Source organism: Schistocerca nitens, chromosome 2 (assembly GCF_023898315.1).
Source record: "Schistocerca nitens isolate TAMUIC-IGC-003100 chromosome 2, iqSchNite1.1, whole genome shotgun sequence".
Taxonomy (NCBI): domain Eukaryota; kingdom Metazoa; phylum Arthropoda; class Insecta; order Orthoptera; family Acrididae; genus Schistocerca; species Schistocerca nitens.
The window spans coordinates 744073743-744097442 of NC_064615.1; the positions used below are offsets into that span (position 1 = coordinate 744073743).

Sequence of the window (23700 nt, forward strand, 5' to 3'; positions counted from 1 at the left end):
GGACAATGAATTCACGGTGTTCTTATTTCAATTTCCAGGAGTGTAATATATTTTTACAACAATTTATGAAGATGGGGACTAGAAACATGATTTTTAGTAATGAATCTACAAATCTGTATAGTGAGGTTTGAAATGTCTGTGCAAATTGATTATTATACTACACTGAATATTTTACTCTGCAACAGAGCACCACTGTTCTGAATCCTCTATGCACATTGAAACTGTGTGACTGACTGACTGACTTGAATGTGGAACCTTGCCTTTTTGGGTAATGCTCCCAGTTACAAAAACTTGGATTTTTAGTGTAATACACTTACCAGTGTACTGTGTCAGCACAACCACGATTTGGATAAGCTAGAAATAAAATGCTGCAACCATCAATACATTGTTTAGGCTACTTCTAATAATTTCTGACACCATTATTCAAGTGATTTTGGATAAAACTTCAACTGTGTTACACAAATTTACAATTTTATCTTTGAACAGCACACACTTTGAATGTAACTGCCATTACAATAGCATGAGTGATGAATTTTTCCAGATGACAATTTTCAATAGTTGGCACAGTTTGTCTGTGTAAAGGATAAACCCAAACTCCACTGACAAAATTTCAGAGATTGTTCAGGGATTTTCCTGAGCATTTTCGTATTAGGATTCCATGATCTTCAGCAGCTCCCTGCAAAGTAACTGTATTTAGTTTGATTTCTTACCCACATATTTCTTCGTACCTGCATTGCACTGAAAATACCTATACAATAGGGAAACAAAACAGTAACACATACTCACAGCACTTGCTGTTGACAACTTCATTTTATGCCAATACAGAGTGGCACCGCAACATTATGCCAAGCTGTTCCCAGAGTGATGGGAGCCACATCACAATACCTCTGCATCTATATATAGACTCCTACGAGAAACTGGAAACTATTTTGTCAATTGATTGGTCCAGTTCTTTTCATCAAAGGACCTATATGTTAGCACTAGCAAACATGGCAATGCTTCACAATTGCCAAATATACAGGGGAATTGGCTGTGTGTCCTAACACAGGGTATCCATGGACATTTTTTCAGGATGCAAATTTCGGTTCCTCTTTGGTTTTTATTGTTTTTAAGGTTTTTTTTAATATTTTGTACACAATACAATTACAAAACTTCAGGTATGAACTGGTTTTCTAAAATATCAATTCTTGGAAGGACAACATGCAACTGAGCATGCAAAATTTTGTGTGTGTGTGTGTGTGTGTGTGTGTGTGTGTGTGTGTGTGTGTGTGTGTATGAAAGCTCCCCTTACCACGGACAAGGGGCAGCATGTCTATACAAGTACCCTCACAGACAAAAATTGTGTCACACAACATGTCAGGCCTTTTTGGACATTTGTGTGATCATGGGTCCTTTCAGACAGATGAATGTGCATGGAGGCGGTGGACTGTGCGCACAGCAGATTTGGAGGAGTGTGTTCAGCCTCTTGACAATTTCCATCTGCTTGGTGGCATATAAACACCTACTTGGCTTGTTCCCAACATGAATACCAGGCCATTTTGCTGCTTACAGTATGCTGTGCCAATCACACAGGCTGCAAAATACAAGACACACACAGCACATGGTCAGGTGAACTTTTATTTGTCAACACCACATACTGTGGCAACAGACACACATGTTCATAGGACCTTTTTGCCTCTATTTCCAGTCAGGAATCCGTTCCTGCAGTTTTTCGGTTTTATTAATATTCACTCGATGGTTACTATGTGGCAAGAGTTAGAAAAAAGAGCACATACAACTGACCAAGCTAAAAGAACTTCGATTGTAAATCAGTTCCAACATGTTTTAATGTCTGTCCTTGAGCCTTTTTTTATAGTCACTGCAAATACAATCTTGTTTCCTTAAAGCGAATGGGGAAATCTGTAAGGATCATCGATGAGCAGGGTATGAGAACTAACTCTCCAGTTGCTGAACCTATGAGGATAATAGCATAACTAACTGAAAAGAAGAAAACTCTTAACAATATTGCTTTATCCCATGACCACAGCCTAGTTACTGACCCAAAGCTGATTGTAGATCTGTTCAATTTGTACTCTGCCACAATCCCACACTTGCAAATAATTTAGTGACTGAAACATTTGGAAAAATTGATATGAAAGATACTCCGCTACTTGCAAATCTTGGCCGGCCAGAGTGGCCGTGTGGTTCTAGGCACTACAGTCTGGAACCGAGCGACCGTTACGGTCGCGGGTTCGAATCCTGCCTCAGGCATGGATGTGTTTGTGATGTCCTTTGGTTAGTAAGGTTTAATTAGTTCTAAGTTCTAGGCGACTGATGACCTTAGAAGTTAAGTCGCAGAGTGCTCAGAACCATTTGAACCTCGCAAATCTTGAAGTCAACAAAAATAGCACGTTCTTCTGCCCTGTTTGTCAATATGAGCTACTAAAAATCATACACTCATTAAAAGATAAGTTGTTCAGCAGGTATTTATGAGATACCTGATTACACGGTAAAAATATCAGCAAACTTTATTCTTACACCCTTATTGGACACTTGCAATTCTTCACTTCAAAGTGCATTTTCCCTCATCTTCTAAGAACTGCTACAGTAGTACCCCTGTACGAGACAGTAGATGACCAGGAAACATCAAATTATAGACCTGCACCACTACTATCTGGCTTTCCATAAATTACTGAACTACTCTTCCTAGCTCAGCTAACAAAAATTTTCAGTCAGAATAATATATCATCAGAATGCCAACATGGTTTCAGAGCACAGTATTCCACTGAGACTGCTACTTTTAATCTTGTTAACCACATCTCAAATGCAGTTGGCAAACACTCCAAAAACACAGGTATTTCCTTGGATTTGACAAAGGCTTTTCATTCAGTTATCTTAAAGTTCACTGTTATGGTGTGCGAGGTGTGCCAAATGAGTGAGTGAGCTCTTACTGATGTAATCGATCTCATATTACAGAGGTCAAACTCAAGCACGATAGCACTACACAGTACTACCTATCAGAGCCATTCTTATTATCACGCGGTACATTGCAGAGCTCTGTCCCAGGACTACTACTTTTTCTAGCGTAGTTTAATTGCCTGCCCTCATATGTAAAGAATGCAGAAGCAATACTGCAATACTATTAACAGATGATACCATTTGCTTATTGAAGCAAAAAAACAGAAGATCTTACCACTTATGCAGTTGTCTCTGTGGATGAAGTTTCCCAGTGCTTCTATAGAAAAAACAGGCTCATTTTAAAACCACAAAAAACTGATACTTTCCACTTTTAGACCTGTTGTTGTTGTGGTCTTCAGTCAGACTGGGTTGATGCAGCTCTCCATGCTACTCTATCCTGTGCAAGCTTCTTCATCTCCCAGTACCTACTGCAAGCTACATCCTTCTGAATCTGCATAGCGTATTCATCTCTTGGTCTCCCTCTACGATTTTTACCCTCCACGCTGCCCTCCAATACAAGATTGGTGATCCCTTGATGCCTCAGAACATGTCCTACCAAGCAATCCCTTCTTCTAGTCAAGTTGTGCCACAAACTCCTCTTCTCCCCAATTCTATTCAATGCCTTCTCATTAGTTATGTGATCTACCCATATAATCTTCAGTATTCTTCTGTAGCACCACATTTCAAAAGCTTCTATTCTCTTCTTGTCTAAACTATTTATCGTCCACGTTTCACTTCCATACATGGCTACACTTCATACAAATACTTTCAGAAGAGACTTCCTGACACTTAAATCTATATTTGATGTTAACAAATTTCTCTTCTTCAGAAACGTTTTCCTTGCCATTGCCCGCCTACATTTTATATCCTCTCTACTTCGACCATCATCAGTTATTTTGCTCCCCAAATAGCAAAACTCCTTTACTACTTTAAGTGTCTCATTTCCTAATCTAATTCCCTCAGCATCACCCGAGTTAACTCTACTACATTCCATTATCCTCATTTTGCTTTTGTTGATGTTCATCATATCCTCCTCTCAAGACACTATCCATTCCGTTCAACTGCTCTTCCAAGTCCTATGCTGCCTCTGACAGAATTACAATGTCATCGGAAAACCTCAAAGTTTTTATTTCTTCTCCATGGATTTTAATACCTACTCCAAATTTTTCTTTTGTTTCCTTTACTACTTGCTCAATGTAAAGATTGAATAAAATCGGGGAGAGGCTACATCCCTGTCCTACTCCCTTCCCAACCACTGCTTCCCTTTCATGTACCTCGACTCTCCTAACTGCCATCTGGTTTCTGTACAAATTGTAAATAGCCTTTCACTACCTGTATTTTACCACAGCCACTTTCAGAATTTGAAAGAGAGTATTCCAGTCAACATTGTCAAAAGTCTTCTCTAAGTCTACCAATGCTAGAAACGTAGGTTTGCCTTTTAGACCTAACAAAATAAAAATGCATAAAAGCCAGTAGTTCACATTAGCAACCAGAGAATCCAAAATATTTAGGCTGTTTTCCACAAGACAATCTAAATTTGAACAGTTACATATCTTCCTTAAATTCACAACTCTGTAAGTTAACATATGTGATCAGAATGCTAGCCAGCAACACAACTCAAAAAACTGTAAAAACCGTGTACGTTTCTCAGGTACACTCACTGTTAAGATATGGTGTGTTTTTGGATAATTCTCCTCATGATGTAACAACATTCAGAAAGCAAAACACAATAAACAGGAAAATAAGAAAAGCCAAAAATAGAAGTTCATGTAAGCCCTTTTTACAGATTTACATATTCTTCACCTTCACCACATTTAAATTTTTGGAATTGTGCTGCTTGTAAGAAAAGGTACGATGAAGAAGGAGAATGTCTTAATTCCAAACATTATTGTGGGTGAGCATCACATTACGTTGCAGAAAAATATTCATCTAAACTGTTACAGCACAACTCTGTGCCAAAAGGGTTCTTATCATTCAGGTGTAGTATCCTACAATAAGCTGCCAGAAAGTATTAAGAGCACCAATCAAGTATACGCATTCAAAAAAAGCTGTCAAATCATAAATATCCGATATTACTGTACTCTAAAACACTGTCCAATGTCTACCACACATTGTATATATAAAAGATTTTACCAGATAAATAAATAAGCAAATCTGAAGCTCACACTTAATTCCAACAATATTACGAAAAAGATAAGAGTGCTACTCATTGGTGGTGGTGGTGGTGGTGGTGGTGGTGGTGGTGGTGGTGGTGGTGGTGGTGGCAGGATGTATGGGTTAGGTCTTGCATCTAGGTCTATTACAGGGATATGATGCAAGAGGATGGGAACAGGGGTTGTTTATGGATGGATGAGGATATTGTATAGTGAGGGATGAGGATATTGTGTAGGGATGGAAAAGGATATTGCATGGGTTCAGTGTACAGTGGGAAGGGCAGTGGATAGGACATTTCTCATTTCAGAGCACAATGAGAGGTAGTCAAAACCCTGGTGGAGAGTGTAATTCAGTTATTCCAGTCTTGGGTGGTACTGAGTTATAAGGGGAACACTCTTCTATGGCTGGACAGTGGGACTTTGGGAGGTGGTGGGTGACCGGAAAGATAAGGCATGGGAGAATTGTTTTTGAACAAAGATGGGGTGCTAATTACAGTCTGTAAAGGCCTCTGTAAGACCCTCGGTATACTTTGAGGGGGACCGCTCATCACTGAAAATGTGAAGGTCACAGGTGGCTAGGCTGTATGGCAGGGACTTCTTGGTATGGAACGGGTGGCTGTGTTGAAGTGGGGGTATTACTGGTGGTTAGTAGATTTGATATGGACAGAGGTAGTGATGTAGCCATCTTTGAGGTGGAAGTCAACACACATAAGAAGATGGCTTGTTGAGTTGAGTAGGACCAGGTGAAGCAAATGTGCAAGAAAGTGTTGAGATTCTGGAGGAATGTGGATCGGGTGTCCTCACCCTCGGTCCAGATCATGAAGATGTCATCAATGAAACTGAACCCAGTGGAGGGTGTTTAGGAAGGATTCCTCTAGATGGCCCACGAGTAGTTTGGCATTGGATGGTGCCATGTGAGTGCCAATAGCCATATGCCGGATTTGTTTGTGGGTAATGCATTCAAAGGAGAAGTAATTGTGGGTTAATATATAGTTGGTCATGGTGACTAGGAGGGAGGTTGCTGATCTGGAATCCATCGGGTGCTGCGAAAGGTAGTGTTCAATAGTGGTAAGGCTATGGCCATTAGGGATGATAGTGTAAAGGGAGGTGGCATCATGTGGTAAAGGAACAGGAACTGGGGAGAGTCAGTAGAGGAAATGGTTGGTATTTTTTATATAGGAGGGTTGGTTGTGGGTTATAGGCTGAAGGCATTGGTCTACAATAACAGACAAAGGCTCCGTCACTGTTGTTTTGAACTGCAAGAATTACCTGGCAGAAGGACTCTGCCAGCTGTCAGATAAATTCACCTACAAACCCTGCCACAGCGACCCCATTCCAGGAATTCAGCAGGATCTTCATTCTCTCCTCAAATCCTTAGGCCCATCCCAGAATCTCTCCTGGGAGTCCATCCCTCTCCTCACCCCTACTACCCCCCTGCGCTCCAACCTTCTACATGGTTCTTAAAGCCCATAACCCAGCTGCCATGGAGGCTCCACTGTGATCAGTTACTGTGCTCCCACTGACAGAATCTTTGCTCTCGTAAACCAACACCTTCAGCCTATTACCCACAGCCTACCCTTCAATATAAAATATACCAACCATTTCCTGCACCAACTCTCCACAGTTCCTGTTCCTTTACCACATGGTGCCCTGATTGTCACTATAGATGCCACCTCTCTTTACACTAACATCCCTTTTGTCCATGGCCTTACCACTATTTAACACTACCTTTCCCAATGCCAGACTGATTCCAAACCAATAACCTCTTTTCTAGTCACTGTGACCAATTATATCCTCACCCACAATTACTTCTCCTTTGAAAGCATTACCTACAAACAAATTTGGGGTATGGCTATGGGCACCATCCTGTGCCAACCTATTCATGGTCCATCTAGAGGAATCCTTCCTAAACACCCAGAATCCCAAACCTCTTACCTAGTTCTAATTCGCTGATGATATCTACGTGATCTGGGGCGAGGGTGAGGACACCCTATCCACAATCCTCCAGAACCTCAACACCTTCTCCCTCATTTGCTTCCCCTCCTCCAACTCAACCCAACAAGCCACCTTCCTAGGTGTTGACCTACACCTCAAGGATGGCTGCATCAGTGTCTCTGTCCACATCAAACCTACCAACCACCAGCAATACCTCCAGTTCAACAGCTGCCACCCGTTCCACACCAAAAAGTCCCTTCCATACAGCCTAGTCACTCAGAGCTGTTGCCTCTGCAATGATGAGCCATCCCCCCTCAAAATATACTAAGGGTCTCACTGAGGCCTTTATGGACTATAAGTACCTTCACAAACTTGCACAAAAGCAGATCTCCCGTGACTTATCCATCCAGTCACCCACCACTTCCCATAGTTCCACTGTTTAGCCACAGAGGAGCATTTACCCCTTAACTCAGTACCACCAAGGACTGGAGCAAATTAATTACATTCTCCACCAGGGCTTTGACTACTCCCAGTCGTGTCCTGAAATGAGAAATGTTCTGCCCACTATCCTTCCCACCCCTCCCACAGTGGTAGTCCATCATCCACCAAACCTACAAAATACCCTTGTCCATCCCTTCTCCCAACCCCTTGCCTCATGGCTCATATCCCTGTAACAGACCTAGATGCAAAACCTGTTCCATCATCCTGCTCCTGCTCGTAGTCTGGCTTCAGCTGTCAGAGACTGGTCATGTTTGTGAGAGCTGTGTTTGTGCGTGTGCCTGTCGTCTATTTTTAACGAAAACCTCTTTGGCCAAAAGCTTATTTTGTGACAGTTTTTTTGTTGTTCGTATCTGCAACTCATCATCTCTGTTATATGGTGAGTAGCAACTATCCTTTTCATAAAAACGTTGGATTCCATTCTGGATTTTCCACTATAACACAAAAACATAGAACATCTGACTATGATACTCGCTTCCCTGATCATTTGTCAGGAGATTGTCAAAACAGTGAATACATTACAGTAAAATTCTAATTTTTATAGAATTAATACGTTGTCAGATGTAACACAGTTATATACTTTTAATAAATTTATCATACACAAAATATCCAATCTTGACTGTTGTGACCAAGTGCTGTCAAAACTGAAATCTAGCAGACATTTTTACTTAAGCTGGTCTAACAGCCCCTGTTAAGATGCTCATCTATAGAGTAGAAAGAGTTGTCTTTCAAACTTGTTTAAACTGTGCTTCATCTGAAACCAAGATTTTAATGGTTGCTGGCAATTTATTGAAAATTTGTGTTCCTGAATATTGGACCCAGTTTTGGTCTTTACATTGATTGTTCTTATTCCTAGTGTTGATAGTATATATTGAGCTATTGACTGGAAACACACACATATTTGCAACAAATTTCATCAAGGAATAAATATACGAGGTGTGGCTAGAAAAAAACCGGACTAGTACTGGTGAAACAATAAAACGAATGCAATAAGGCTGAAAGTCGCGTGGCCTGTCACGTGACTCTCGCTCCGCCTACTGCTCGAGTTTCACCTGCCTCCTGCACTCAGTCTGCCCGTGGCGTCTGTTTTAAGTAGTTGACGTTTTGTCTGTGCGTCGGAAAATGTTGAGTGTACAGAAAGAACAGCGTGTTAACATCAAATTTTGTTTCAAACTAGGAAAATCTGCAAGTGAAACGTTTGTAATGTTACAACAAGTGTACGGCGTTGATTGTTTATCGCGAACACAAGTGTTTGAGTGGTTTAAACGATTTAAAGATGGCCGCGAAGACACCAGTGATGACACTCGCACTGGCAGACCATTGTCAGCAAAAACTGATGCAAACATTGAAAAAAATCGGTAAACTTGTTAGACAAGATCGCCGTTTAACAATCAGAGCAGTGTCTGAGTTAACAGGAGTTGACAAGGAAAGTGTTAGGCAGATTCTTCATGAAAGTTTCAACATGAACAAAGTGTGTTCAAAAATGGTTCCAAAGTGTCTCACAATTGAACAGAAGGAACGCCGAAGAATGATTTGTTCTGACATCCTGCAAAACATTGAAAGTGATCCCACCTTCTTACAAAATGTTATTACTTGCGATGAATCGTGGTTTTTTATTTACGATCCCGAAACTAAACGCCAATCGATGCATTGGAAAACTCCTGGTTCTCCACGACAAAAAAAAAGCACGAATGTCAAAATCGAAATTCAAGGCAATGATGATTGTTTTTTTTGACATCAAAGGGATTGTGCACATTGATTGGGTACCAGAGGGACAAACAGTGAATCAGCATTACTACATTAGCGTCCTGGCTACCCTACGTGAGCGAGTACGGAGAAAACGGAACGATTTGTGGAGAAAAAAGTCATGGATCCTTCACCAAGACAATGCCCCAGCTCACAGTGCGTTGTCAGTGAAGACGTTTTTGGCAAAACACAACATTCCCATCTTAGATCATCCACCCTACTCACCTGATTTGGCCCCCTGTGACTTTTTTCTTTTCCCTAAAGTCAAGTCAGCTTTGAAAGGAACTAGATTTGAGACTGTTGAAGCAGTAAAAGAAAAAGCGATGGAAGTAATGTATGGACTTACCGAAAATGATCTGCAGCATTGCTATGAACAGTGGAAAATTCGTATGGAGCGGTGTAGAGACCGAGGAGGAGAGTACATTGAAGGAGATAACATGAAATTGTAAATAATTGTAAATAAATGTTTTTTCCAGCATCAGTCCGGTTTTTTTCTAGCCGCACCTCGTACTGAGAAGCAGTGATTAGTACATCCAGATCCGTGAACAGGTTTTTACATGATGTTCTTGAATTTACACCGCAAATGAGTTATTACATGCTTTTGCACTCTCAAAACTTTTGATCGGTTTGACGAATTACCCCAGAACATAATCCCATAAAACATAATAGAATGAAAGCAAGCAAAGTATGCCAGTTTTTTAAATATTTATATCTCCTACATCTGACCTCATTCTCACTGCAAATACAGACTTGTTGAGGCACTTCAGCAATTCTGGGATCTGCCCTTACCAACTGAATTTATTACCAAATTGTAATCCCACAAATGTAACACTGTCAGCTTGTTTTATCTGCTTGTCTTCATGCTTTATACAGATGCTGGAAGGAAATCTCTTAAAGGTTCTGAATTGCAAATTTGGGTTGTTTCCAATGTTTAATGACAGTGAATTAGGTTTAAACTATTTGTTAATGTCAGTGATAATTTGATTACCATCCATTTCTAAATCTGTACTTGACTTGCTATTTACAACAGTGTTCGTATCACCTGCAAACAAAACAAACTTAGCATATGGCAATGTAACGGACAAGAGGTCATGAGTGTACACAAGAAAAAGCAACAGAGGAACCCACATGCAATTAATTCCCAATCAGGTTAGGACAGATTGCTTACTCCACAGGTATTTCTCAATGACACCCTTTGATTCCTGTTAGGTAAGACTGGAACCATGTTGTAGCACTGCCAGTGATGGCATAATATTCTAATTTGCATAGGAGAATGGTGTGATTCACAGTCAGTGTCTTCTGATAGATCACAGAAAATACCAGTGGCCTCTAATTTGTTATCTAATGAATTAAGTGCATTCTCATTGTAAATGTAAATAGCCTTCTCTATATCGGAACCCTTAAGGAACCCAAGCTGTCACTTGGACACTATATTATTTGTAGTCAGATGCTTAAGGAGACGCTTGAACACAACCTTTCCAAGCAGTTTTGAAAAAGCCGGCAAAAGTGAAACTGGTCGATACTATGAAGGCATCTCTTTATCCCCCTTCTTGTGAAGAGGCTTAACTTGTGTATATCTTGATCAGTCTGGAAATACTCCATTGATGAGAGACTGATAACACAAATAACTTAATACAGAACTCAACTCACGTGAACACCGTTCGATTAGCTTTGTTGATAACATTATAACAGCTAGAATACTTTGATTTTAAAGATTTTATGACGGATGCTACTTCTTTGGGAGAAGTGAATGTCATTTCCATTTTATTAAAGTTATTTATAGAGACTGGGGTCAGATATTCCATCGCACTGTTTACTGAACCTGAGCACCTACTTTTAGCTCATTCATCATTATTCAACATAAATCTGTCAAAAAATAAATTTCATATGAACTTTGTCCTGAAATCTGCCTCGTAACAGATTTATATAGGAGAATGCTGAATTGTCAAAGAACATCGTGGTTGTGTGCTTGGACGGACACACACACACACACACACACACACACACACACACACACACACACACACACACACGCATGCACGCACGCACACACACAAAGAACTACTGACTAGATACTCACCCACTGAAAGTTTCAAGTAGCCATGTGTAGATACCAAGCCTTGTAGTAGTGTAGGTGGCCTGTCTCAGTAATCCTGCACTCAATCCAGTGTACAATCTAAATATGCCTTCATTTTTCACAATGCTTGTTAGTGCATGAAAACTCGTCTTGTACTCCTTTGTTTTGGCACCCATCCCCGATAATTGCATTCTGTTCTTCACAAGATCCAACGGTTGAACAAAACATGTTGCTGCCATTCTGTTGAATCAGAACTCTGTGTAAGAAATGAATGCTCACACACTATTGCACATTTCTGTGAAGACACAACAAAAATTGTCTAAATATTCAAGTGTGTTCATAAAAAATATCAACTATCAAAAAATGCCATAAAAACAAAAACGGCATAAATATTTATGACCACAGCTAAGTATTTGTGAAACTAATGTTTACAACAATACTGAGAGGATAGACTGATACTCACCACACAGGAATGTCGAGTTCCAGACAGGAGCAATGGAAAAGAAGGCTAGAAATATTTTGGCTTTCAGACAAAGTCCTTCTTCAGAAGTAGCAAACCCACACACACATGGCCACTGCCTCTGGTCACTAAGGCCAGACCATCTTAGTGTCCAGAGACAACAGTGGGCATGGGCACGTGGCTTTTTTGAGTGTGAGAGTGTGTGTGTGTGTGTGTGTGTGTGTGTGTGTGTGTGTGTGTATGCGTGTGCATGCACGTGTTTTTACTTCTGAACAAGGACCTCGTGCAAAGGCCGAAATATTTCTAGCATTCTTTTTCATTGTGAAAATAAATCATTACTAAAGAGATACTAAAACATTTTTAAAGCTACACCTATGAAAATTTGTATAATTTCTTGGTTAGAATTTTTAAAAATACATGTTTTAATGTTTTTGGGAACTCATCCCATGTTGTTGTTGTTGTTGTTGTGGTCTTCAGTCCTGAGACTGGTTTGATGCAGCTCTCCATGCTACTCTATCCTGTGCAAGCTTCTTCATCTCCCAGTACCTACTGCAAGCTACATCCTTGTGAATCTGTTTAGTTTATTCATCTCTTGGTCTCCCTCTACGATTTTTACCCTCCACGCTGCCCTCCAATACTAAATTGGTGAGCCCTTGATACCTCAGAATATGTCCTACCAACCGATCCCTTCTTCTAGTCAAGTTGTGCCACAAACTCCTCTTCTCGCCAATTCTATTCAATGCCTCCTCATTAGTTATGTGATCTATCCGTCTAATCTTCAGTATTCTTCTGTAGCACCACATTTGGAAAGCTTCTATTCTCTTCTTGTCTAAACTATTTATCGTCCACATTTCACTTCCATACATGGCTACACTTCATACAAATACTTTCAGAAGAGACTTCCTGACACTTAAATCTATACTTGATGTTAACAAATTTCTCTTCTTCAGAAACGCTTTCCTTGCATTGTCAGCCTACATTTTATATCCTCTCTACTTCGACCATCATCAGGTATTTTGCTCCCCAAATAGCAAAACTCCTTTACTACTTTAAGTGTCTCATTTCCTAATCTAATTCCCTCAGCATCATCCGAGTTAGCTCGACTACATTCCATCATCCTCGTTTTGCTTTTGTTGATGTTCATCTTATAGCCTCCTTTCAAGACACTGCCCATTCCATCCAACTGCTCTTCCAAGTCCTTTCCTGACTGAATTACAATGTCATCAGCGAACCTTAAAGTTTATATTTCTTCTCCGTGGATTTTAGTAACTACTCCGAATTTTTCTTTTGTTTTCTTCACTGCTTGCTCAATATACAAATTGAATAACATTGGGGAGAGGCTGCAACCCTGTCTCACTCCCTTCCCAACCACTACTTCTCTTTCATGTCCCTCGACTCATAACTGCCATCTGGTTTCTGTACAAATTGTAAATAGCCTTTCACTCCCTGTATTTTACCACTGCCACCTTCAGAGTTTGTAAGAGAGTATTCCAATCAACATTGTCAAAAGCTTTCTCTAAGTCTACAAATGCTAGAAACGTAGGTTTGCCTTTTCTTAACCTAGCTTCTAAGATAAATCGTAGGGTCAGTATTGCCTCATGTGTTCCAACATTTCTACGGAATCCAAACTGATCTTCCCCCGAGGTTGGCTTCTACGAGTTTTTCCATTCGTCTGTAAAGAATTCGCATTAGTATTTTGCAGCCGTGACTTATGAAACCGATAGTTCGGTAATTTTCACATCTGTCAACACCTGGTTTCTTTGGGATTGGAATTATTATATTCTCCCTGAAGTCTGAGGGTATTTCGCCTATCTCATACATTTTGCTCACCAGATGGTAGTTTTGCCAGGACTGGCTCTCCCAAGGCTGTCAGTAGTTCTAATGGAATGTTGTCTACTCCCAGGGCCTTGTTTCGACTCAGGTCTTTCAGTGCTATGTCAAACTCTTCACGCAGTATCATATCTCCCATTTCATCTTGATCTACATCCTCTTCCATTTGCATAATATTGCCCTCAAGTACATCGGCCTTGTATAGATCCTCTATATATAGACCCTCTATATACTCCTTCCACCTTTCTGCTTTCGCTTCTTTGCTTAGAACTGGGTTTCCATCTGAGCTCTTGATATTCATACAAGTGGTTCTCTTTTCTCCAAAGGTTTCTTTAATTTTCCTGTAGGCAGTATCAATCTTACCCTTAGTGAGATAAGCCTCTACATCCTTACATTTGTCCTCTAGCCATCCCTGCTTAGCCATTTTGCACTTCCTGTCGATATCATTTTTGAGACTTTTCTATTCCTTTTTGCCTGCTTCATTTACTGAATTTTATATTTTCTCCTTTCATCACTTAAATTCAATATTTGTTCTGTTACCCAAGGATTTCTACTAGCCCTCATCTTTTTACCTACTTGATCCTCTGCTGCCTTCACTATTTCATTCATCAAAGCTACCCATTCTTCTTCTATTGTATTGCTTTCCCCCATTCGTGTCAATCGTTCCCTTATGCTCGCTCTGAAACTCTCTACAAACTCTGGTTTAGTCAATTTATCCAGGTCACATCTCCTTAAATTGCCACCTTTTTGCAGTTTCTTCAATTTTAAACTACAGTTCATAACCAATAGATTGTTGTCAGAGCCCATATCCACCCCTGGAAATGTCTTACAATTTAAAACCTGGTTCCTAAATCTAATTATATAATCTATCTGATACCTTCTAATATCCCCAGGCTTCTTCCATGTATACAACCTTCTTTTACGATTCTTGAACCAAGTGTTAGCTATGATTAAGTTACACTTTGTGCAAACTCAACCCATAAAAGGGTGAAATGGGGGATGAAATGTTTCATGAAAACTATTTCATCATGAAAGCATTTTTATAAATCCAAATCTATGAAAATTTGCATGTAACTTCTCAGTTAGAAATAAAAAGTTTTGTTTCAGTGTTTTCAGACATTCAAGCCCTATGGGAATAAAATAGGGGATGAAAATTTTTATGAAAATATGTTGTTATACAAAACATTTTTAGAGCTAATTAAATGAAAATTGGTAATTGGCTTCTAAAGAAATGTGTGTTTGACGGTGAAAGTTTCCATGAAAATATCATGACCACTGACTCCAGCTACCAAAATCGCTTTTTGGTCAGAAGCACATTCAGAAAAAAACCAGGCTTGTATGGTCTTAATTGGTGTGAAATTTCAGAAGCCGTTGCAATTGGTGAACAACATAAAAATTTCATTAAAAAAATCTGTGCAGACCATACAGTCTACATGAGTGAAGCATCAGGTACTGAGTGAGTATAGTATAAAGTGTTTCCCTCCCAAATTTTAGTTGTCATTTCTCACAATTATTTCACAACAATCCTGAAGAAATTTTATATTACTTGTGCATCTGGGTTTGTGTACGTGTCTTTAAGATGCAAGAAGTGCTATACTAAGGTGAAACTCACAAACAACTACAGTATACAAAGTTGGTACATTCAAACCATGAGCACCAACAGATATCTTGTAAATCAATTGGATGGTGACATGCTTGTAGGCCTATATGTTGGACAGTCAGTTATCACCACACCCTTGAGAAACACTAGGTTCAGTAGGCTTCCTTACATGTACTAACTGAGAGACCGTAACAGAAGATTACAGTAAGGTGGAAGTAGATGAGATTTTTCTATGAGAAAGACCCAGCTTTCCACAAACATTAACACCACAGGACGAAAATGCACAGAGAGAAAGTATAACAATTACTGAAACACTAAGTACATACATTAACTACACAATAAAAATGTAAAGACCTTTGTCACATATGTCTGCATCAAGTGTGATGGTAAGTGCCTTGGTTATCATTACATGAATTTACTGTAAAGGTTTAAATGCTGATTTCTGATTTAAGGTATCTGACTGATAACATCTTTTATAGGTGCAAGAGAGTGATATTGATATTATCCTAACTGCACATCTCAAGATTCCCTGATTTTAGAGAAAAATTAAAAGTGGTGTATAAAATACAGATGCAAGTTATGATTATGGATATAAAAGTAAGTACTTTCAGACAGAGGGCAACAAGACGTACCAAATTGTGATGATTCATTTTTGAGGGGGACACAGAATAGGTAATAGCCAGTAAGTTTGCTGACTCTGACAGTTTACCAGTGAATTATTTCAAACTAGATTAAGTAGGCCTACATGTTTTTAAAAGTCATATGATACATATGAACTTATAATTGCTAAACACTTAGCACAATTTCCTACTGATTAAGGATTAGATTGTAGACATAGGCTACTCTCCCTTTCGGAATATATCATTGTGTGTGTGTGTGTGTGTGTGTGTGTGTGTGTGTGTGTGTGTGTGGAATTCCAAAGTTAGTTCACACCACTGTAACCATTTGTAATCTTTATAATGTTGTGCTTCCACAGTCGATCAACATGATTAATATTCATTACCAATTATGCTGTCAGATTGACAATTGTTCTCAGTTCTTTTCCTACATGCAAAACCTAAACATGTGTCATTCCTTGAACTGTTCCTCCAATTATCTACCACAGATATTCGTCACAATGATTTTCTAATGAAAGCTGAAATTTTGCATATGGTAATAACTCCAGGTACAAAATAATAACTCCATTGACAATAAATATATAATAATTCAGCTACATGCAATTTTTTTTTATTTGATTTGGCCCAGTATTGTCTAGATAACAAAAGAGATTTTTATTAATGAAATATATTTGTAAGGGAGAAGAACTATTGAGCTGTTATTGCGAAAACCTGTCTGAAACAGATTCCTGCCAAACATCACTCAATCTCTTCTAAGCAATGATCCTTTTCTTTGCCGATTACCCACAAAGATGATCCCATAAAACAACAATGCTTGAAAATATCCAAAGCAAGCAGCTCTCACAGAATCATTATGTGTAGATGATAAAATTGTGCATAAGGCAATAAGTTGCTCACAATTCAAAAGTGGAATATAAAGGAATGTTCAATACAAGTTGTCAGCTTTGACTTGTGACACAGGAAACGTGCAACAAACACTGTGTACAATATAGTCACAGATTTGTTGGTTTTGCCAACTCGCAACCAAACTATCACCTTCAAACCTAGACAACACATCAGGAAAAGTTACAGATCAGTCTTTCATCACAACCAGGTTTTTTTAGTATCACATTCGTTGGCTTACCAAACTGTAAACTTCCAACCCAACCTATACCTCGGGCTAAAGTAGAGAGCAATGTGTCAACACAACCTTTTTTTTGCCAACTAACAACAAAATTGTGAACACACAACCAAAAGATGACATGACAGAGCAGCTGTTACCATTGTGTCACATTCCTCTTGACACCAAAAGTGAAGAGTTAAAGCTTATTTTGTCATCCAGAGACTATTCAGCATTAAACATGCAATCTACCACCACCATCATTGAGAAACTGCACAGAATATCAGGGTACTCAATTTGAGAAAATGTTTTAAATGCCTAAGGCAGCAGGGCTACTTCATATACTCTTAGCACCAGGATTGTCTGGCATGGTGTTTGGGGGCTGCTTTTTTTTGTACAAACTACTACTTACCAGCAAAATATTGCACAGTAGATCCTTTGCATTACATAATTTCTGTGATTAATGGCCGAGTAAGAAACCATTTTGTGGCTTGACAGGATTTTTTTGCTAAAACCTTATTATTGAATCAAATCACACTATTTATACACTAAAGAGTTAATAAGATATGCTTTCAATTTTTGTTTTGAATTAATATGTTTTCCCCATTTCTTGCTGTGTGTCCGTTGGTAGCGCAAATAGGCTATTTCTGCACTATAATACCCTCTACATGGTAACTGTTTTTATTTTGTACTGTGGCTGTGTAAGGCATTGTGAATGTGACAGAAGTTTGTTATTAGCTACATGGCACTTGGTGCACACGTATTGGGAAGCTAGTGAAATAATTTCAAGACATAAAGGTTAATTTTGAATTAAAATAATTCTACATCCAAAGGCTTTGATTGCTGCATGTGCAATGTCAATTTCCAGTGTTCAAACATTTAATTACAGCACTGCGCTAAAGTAAATGACAGCAACTACATGTAAATCATAGGCAGATAGCTCAAAATTTAATACACAACTTTTCATGAAGATTCAGTCTGTACTATTTTAGAAACTCAACAGACTAACTACAAATAAATACGGGTATGTAACATGAGTAGTGTGTTACTTTTATTGTCACTTCACGGATTGCTAGCCCACATACGTTTTGTATACTTTTCTACCGTACAGGGCAATCTGGTAATAAAATATCACATATTTCATAAATGTGTGTTTCCCGATGTCAATAAGTTTGGCATTATTTACGTAGCAGAACCAAAGTTGACAACTTAATCGCCTAGACTTACCCGGACAGACCGCCAAATAAAAATTTTATGTGCTTGGGAATGGATTTTGGAGGTTCCTGAGACATTTTCGTTGTGTTTTTATGCCGGTACTACACTAAACCACACTCAACACACACTCACTCTCTACCAACTCCACGCTTACTGCCTGCCCGCTCCAACACTGTTATGTCATTCTGAGGTCACTCCGGTCAGCTGTCTTACTACTACTTTGCAATAAAATTCGTAGGCTTGGTACTAGGCGCACACTAACGAACATGATTTTAAAAAGGTAGACTATCTTCCTGTTACCAGAAACATTACATTTCAAACTCATCAATGAACACCATGCACTTTTACTGACTCGTATGGTTGGATTTCCACAGATGCAAATAAGACGAGGCGCAGCGGATTCGTCAACGTAACGCGGCAAATACGAAAAAAAATTATCTCGTACAGTCCGTCTATTGTTACCTACAAGCGTTCGGAAATAAAGACTCTACTTCACAACAGTAACTCGGTATGGACTCATATAAAAACTTTCTCTAAAGATCTTAATTAACAAACAAATTTTTAGCAGTCAACTGTTTTTTGTAAACTGATTACAATAATTTTCATCTGAAAACGTATGAATGTATGCCCTAAACAGTGGAAGAAAATATTATGTTACCTTGTTATGTGTGTCAATACATTTATTTGTGATGGCTAAATAGTTTTTATGCTAGAAGCCAACAAAAAAATAAAATAAAAACGGTCTCTTTAACGTTTGCTGGTGTATAACGTAGGTAATATAGGCGAATAAGTAAATAATCAAAGATCTATCTCAGCCAATTGAGAGTTTCACTGCGCAAATTAACTAATATTCGTAATACGTGGTCTAGTAAAACAGTAATGTTAGTAGATTAAAATCACAAGGTTGATTAACGTAGTAATAAAATAAAACTGCAAGTCCAACCAAGTTCCTTCAGAATGGTACACTGCGTGACATTGCAGAATAGAAATACTTATCACACCTTTCTTATAGTAAAAGTAGTCAGTTTTGAAAAGGTTGTAAATATGTTCTACCGAGTTAGCTTCCCCTCTATCCTCGTTCCCTAAATTCGAGTTATCACGTTTGTGTGAATTATGAAAAATGGAAAATACTCTACTTCACGGAAGCTCTTCAAATTAATGTTTACGATTATTTTCAACCTTAATTTGCAATGTAATACAACAATACTCCAGGAATTCAAGTAATGTCATTGCATTGCACTTGAATTTAATTTACATCCTAGACTTCCTTTCACTTCTCAATGTCAGAGAGACTTTTCCGAGGGACCTATAAAATACAACAAAAGCAATATAATAATTGGGCCAGTCTTGAGAGAATTATGTATAAGATGTAGAATGCATTGTATTCTATTATACGCGCTTAATCTTATTCAGGTCGAATCCAAAGCCCACAAACTTTCTGATAGACGAAAAGTTGGCCGGAACTTGATTTTGTGGTATTCTGACTACACCTTCAGTAAAAGAATAAACATCTTCAAAAATGTGCTGGACAGGATTGACTGCCAGTCTGAAGCGGCGGTACTGGGACAAGGGATGCGCTTAAATATATTTTCCAGCGCGTCAAAATAAATTTTGGCAACTGTTTCCTATCAGGAATCACAAAGAGTTCCTTATATAAACTATAGAATGGAAGAAAAATAGGCAGAGGCAAAGCATGGTACACTCCCAAGCTGGAAAACATGAAGTGTATTGTTTTGCTGCTAAATGACCGAGTTAGAACAGCAACTGATGCCAGGGCCAAAGATATGTTTCATTGCTGTTATCTGAAAGGTAAAAGAATTCACAAGAAGGGAGTAGAAACAGACAAGAAGGCCTATAATATTAGGTTATTTCTGAAGCTCCGAACCCATGCAACGGGGACTGGGACCTGATTAACGAACACAGAAAAAGATCCACTGCCCCATTAAACGCTGATGTTTTCAATTGATATTATTTTATTTATGCTGTTGGCCATGTGGAAAAAAGTATTTCAAGAGGACGTAGTGAAAATTGGGAAAGGTTTTAAACACTCTGTTAGCACAGATATTTACGGCATGTCACGTGCTGTTCTGAAAAATACGAGTATAGTACCTGATATTCCTGAACCTTTGGATGCTGGCATAACCAATGTCTTGAGATCGGTACCTTCCAGACTTTTTAAAACTGGAAAATACAGTGCCAATGTATTAAAAAAGGAGATCCTAACAGTCCATCCAGCTTTACAGCGTGAGTCACCTAACATTGCCGCTGGATATATTTCGTAAACCACATCAAATACTGACGAATCGATTCCACAGACCGAACGTGAGGAGAGGGGCTAGTGTAATTGGTTAATACAAACCATAAAAAATGCACGGAAGTATGTTTTTTAACACAAACCTACGTTTTTTTTAAATGGAACCCCGTTAGTTTTGTTAGCACATCTGAACATATAAACAAATACGTAATCAGTGCCGTTTGTTGCATTGTAAAATGTTAATTACATCCGGAGATATTGTAACCTAAAGTTGACGCTTGAGTACCACTCCTCCGCTGTTCGATCGTGTGTATCGGAGAGCACCGAATTACGTAGGGATCCAAAGGAAACGGTGATTGACCTTAGGTACAGAAGAGACTGGAACAGCACATTACGTCCACATGCTAACACCTTTTTTATTGGTCTTTTTCACTGACGCACATGTACATTACCATGAGGGGTGAGGTACACGTACAAACGTGGTTTCCGTTTTCAATTACGGAGTGGAATAGAGTGTGTCCAGACATGTCAGGCCAATAGATGTTCAGTGTGGTGGCCATCATTTGCTGCACACAATTGCAATCTCTGGCGTAATGAATGTCGTACACGCCGCAGTACATACGGTGTAATGTCGCCGCAGGCTGCCACAATACGTTGTTTCATTTCCTCTGGGGTTGTAGGCACATCACGGTACACATTCTCCTTTAACGTACCCCACAGAAAGAAGTCCAGAGGTGTAAGATCAGGAGAACGGGCTGGCCAATTTATGCGTCCTCCACTTCCTATGAAACGCCCGTCGAACATCCCGTCAAGGGTCAGCCTAGTGTTAATTGTGGAATGTGCAGGTGCACCATCATGCTGATACCACATACGTCGACGTGTTTCCAGTGGGACATTTTCGAGCAACGTTGGCAGATCATTCTGTAGAAACGCGATGTATGTTGCAGCTGCCGGCCGGTGTGGCCGAGCGGTTCTAGGCGCTTCAGTCTGGCACTGCGCGACCGCTACGGTCGCAGGTTCGAATCCTGCCTCGGGCATGGATGTGTGTGATGTCCTTAGGTTAGTTAGGTTTAACTAGTTCTAAGTTCTAGGGGACTGATGACCTAAGCTGTTGAGTCCCATAGTGCTCAGAGCCATTTGAACCATTTCGTGTTGCAGCTGTTTGGGCCCCTACAATGAAGTGAGGACCAATGAGGTGGTCGCCAATGATTCCGCACCATACATTTACAGTCCACGGTCGCTGTCGCTCTACCTGTCTGACCTAGCGAGGATTGTCCACGGACTAGTAATGCATGTTCCGTAGATTCACTGACCCGTGGTTTGTGAAACCCGCTTCATCGGTAAACAGGTAGAACTGCAACGCATTCTCTGTTAATGACAGAATTGCACTCGATGATTAAAGTCATCACCATGTAATTGCTGATGTAGCGACACATGAAACGGGTGAAAGCGGTGACGATGCAGTATGCGCATGACACAACTTTGACTCAGTCCACCGGCTCTCGCAATGTCCCGTGTATTCATGTGTGGGTTCATGGCAACAGCAGCTAACACACCAACTGCACCCGCTTCTCCTGTGACGGGCCTGTTACGGACCCGTTTGCGTGCTACAACCGTACCTGTTGCATACAGTTGGCGGTAGATGTTTTGCAATGTGCGGCACGTTGAATGCTCTCTGTCCGGGTACCGTTCTGCATACACCCTGCAGGCTTCAGCTGCATTTCGTCGACACTCGCCATAGATGAGTATCATCTCCGCCTTTTCAGAGTTCGAATACACTATGGTCACAGTTCCTACAACACTACACTATCACAGACGTTTGGTAACACGGTGTACTACAGTTGGTCTGCGTGCGGAGACGAATGAAGAATAACAATAGCAGCAAGCGCTACATGCGGACACTGCGACAGCTAGACCAAACCACAACAGTGCACTACAGCCACACTCGTAAAAACGGTCGTCATCGTAAATATGTCCCTGCAGATGCTGCTCGCCGACCGTGGCCCATGTTTGTTACAACACGCAACTGAACGTCGGAGGTTTCAAGCGTCAACTTTAGGTTACAATATCTCCGGATGTAATTAACGTTTTACAATTCAACAAACGGCACTGATTACGTATTTGTTTATATGTTCAGATGTGCTAACAAAACTAACGTCGTTCCATTTTAAAAGAACGTAGATTTGTGTTAAAAAACATACTTCCGTGCATTTTTGTATGGTTTGTATTAAACAATTACACTAGCCCCTCTCCTCACGTTCGGTCTGTGGAATCGGTTCGTCAGTATTTGATGTGGTTTACGAAATATATCCAGCGGTAACGTTAGGTGACTCACCCTGTATACCAATTTCTATAATACATATATTAGCAGAAGTGATTGAAGCTATAATTAAGAACCAACAGTTACGTTATTTCGTAGACAACAACCTCATCCTGGATAACCAACATGGATTTAGAAGACGAAAAGTTTGATGTAATAACAAAAATAACGGAAACATTCGAAGAAAAGAACTGCATAGCTTTAATTCTTTGTGATCTAAGTAAGGGATTCAATTGCACTTGTCATAAGATACTGTTGGCAAAACTAAAATCTTATGATATAAAGAGTGTCGTTTTTGAATCTGTCATCTTAGCTAAGAGACAGGTGACAGAGTGTTTGTATCCAGGGAGCCATGTCTCGCGAAGTAGGAAGGAATGGGGAAGGCAGAGAAGGAAGCAAAAATACTCGGGGGAGAGAATGAAGTCAAATAGAGGGTAAGCCGGGAAACAACAGGATGGAAGGAGGGGGAGAGGGACCCTGGGACAGAGGAAGGGACGGGGAGGTGAGGATCAGAATTGATAGGAGAGAGGGCATCATCTGGGAGGGAAAGTTAACGGAAGCCACCTTGGGAAATGAGATGAAGGGTGTAGAGGTGGAGGGTAGGGGGGACACAACCGTGAAGGCGCAGCAGTAGGCGGGGGTTGGTGAGAGGAGAGGAGCAACCAGGGGATGGGGGGGGGGGGATCAAGTCAGCGGGAGGTGTAGAGGACGCGGATATGCTCGAGGGAAAGAAAGGAGCAGATGGGGGAAAGGAATCAGATCGTAGAGGATCCTCGTGGGGGACGGGAGGCATATACGAAAGGCGAGGTGGAGTGCATGGTCCTCAAGGATCTGGAGGGACTTACAGAATTTGGGGCAAGGGCAGATATTCCGGCAGGACTGGCATAACAGAGGATGGGATGGATTAAGAATTTGTAGGTGTGGAGGATGGTAGAGGGGCTACCCCCATGTCCGGCAAG

At 40.0% G+C, this 23700-nt stretch overlaps 1 protein-coding gene across 1 annotated transcript in view; it reads right to left on the reverse strand.

The window, feature by feature from the left end:
* Positions 1-18485, reverse strand: part of LOC126236966 (mitochondrial 2-oxoglutarate/malate carrier protein-like) — a 48271-nt gene extending 29786 nt beyond the window's left edge. The window contains exons 1-2 of the mRNA XM_049946672.1: positions 18180-18485; positions 11350-11586 (exon numbers count right to left, since the gene is read on the reverse strand). Coding sequence (XP_049802629.1) covers positions 11350-11586; positions 18180-18244 — 302 coding nt within the window. The 5' untranslated portion in view covers positions 18245-18485. The remainder of the gene's footprint in view (positions 1-11349; positions 11587-18179) is intronic.
* Between the last annotated feature and the right edge of the window lie 5215 nt (positions 18486-23700).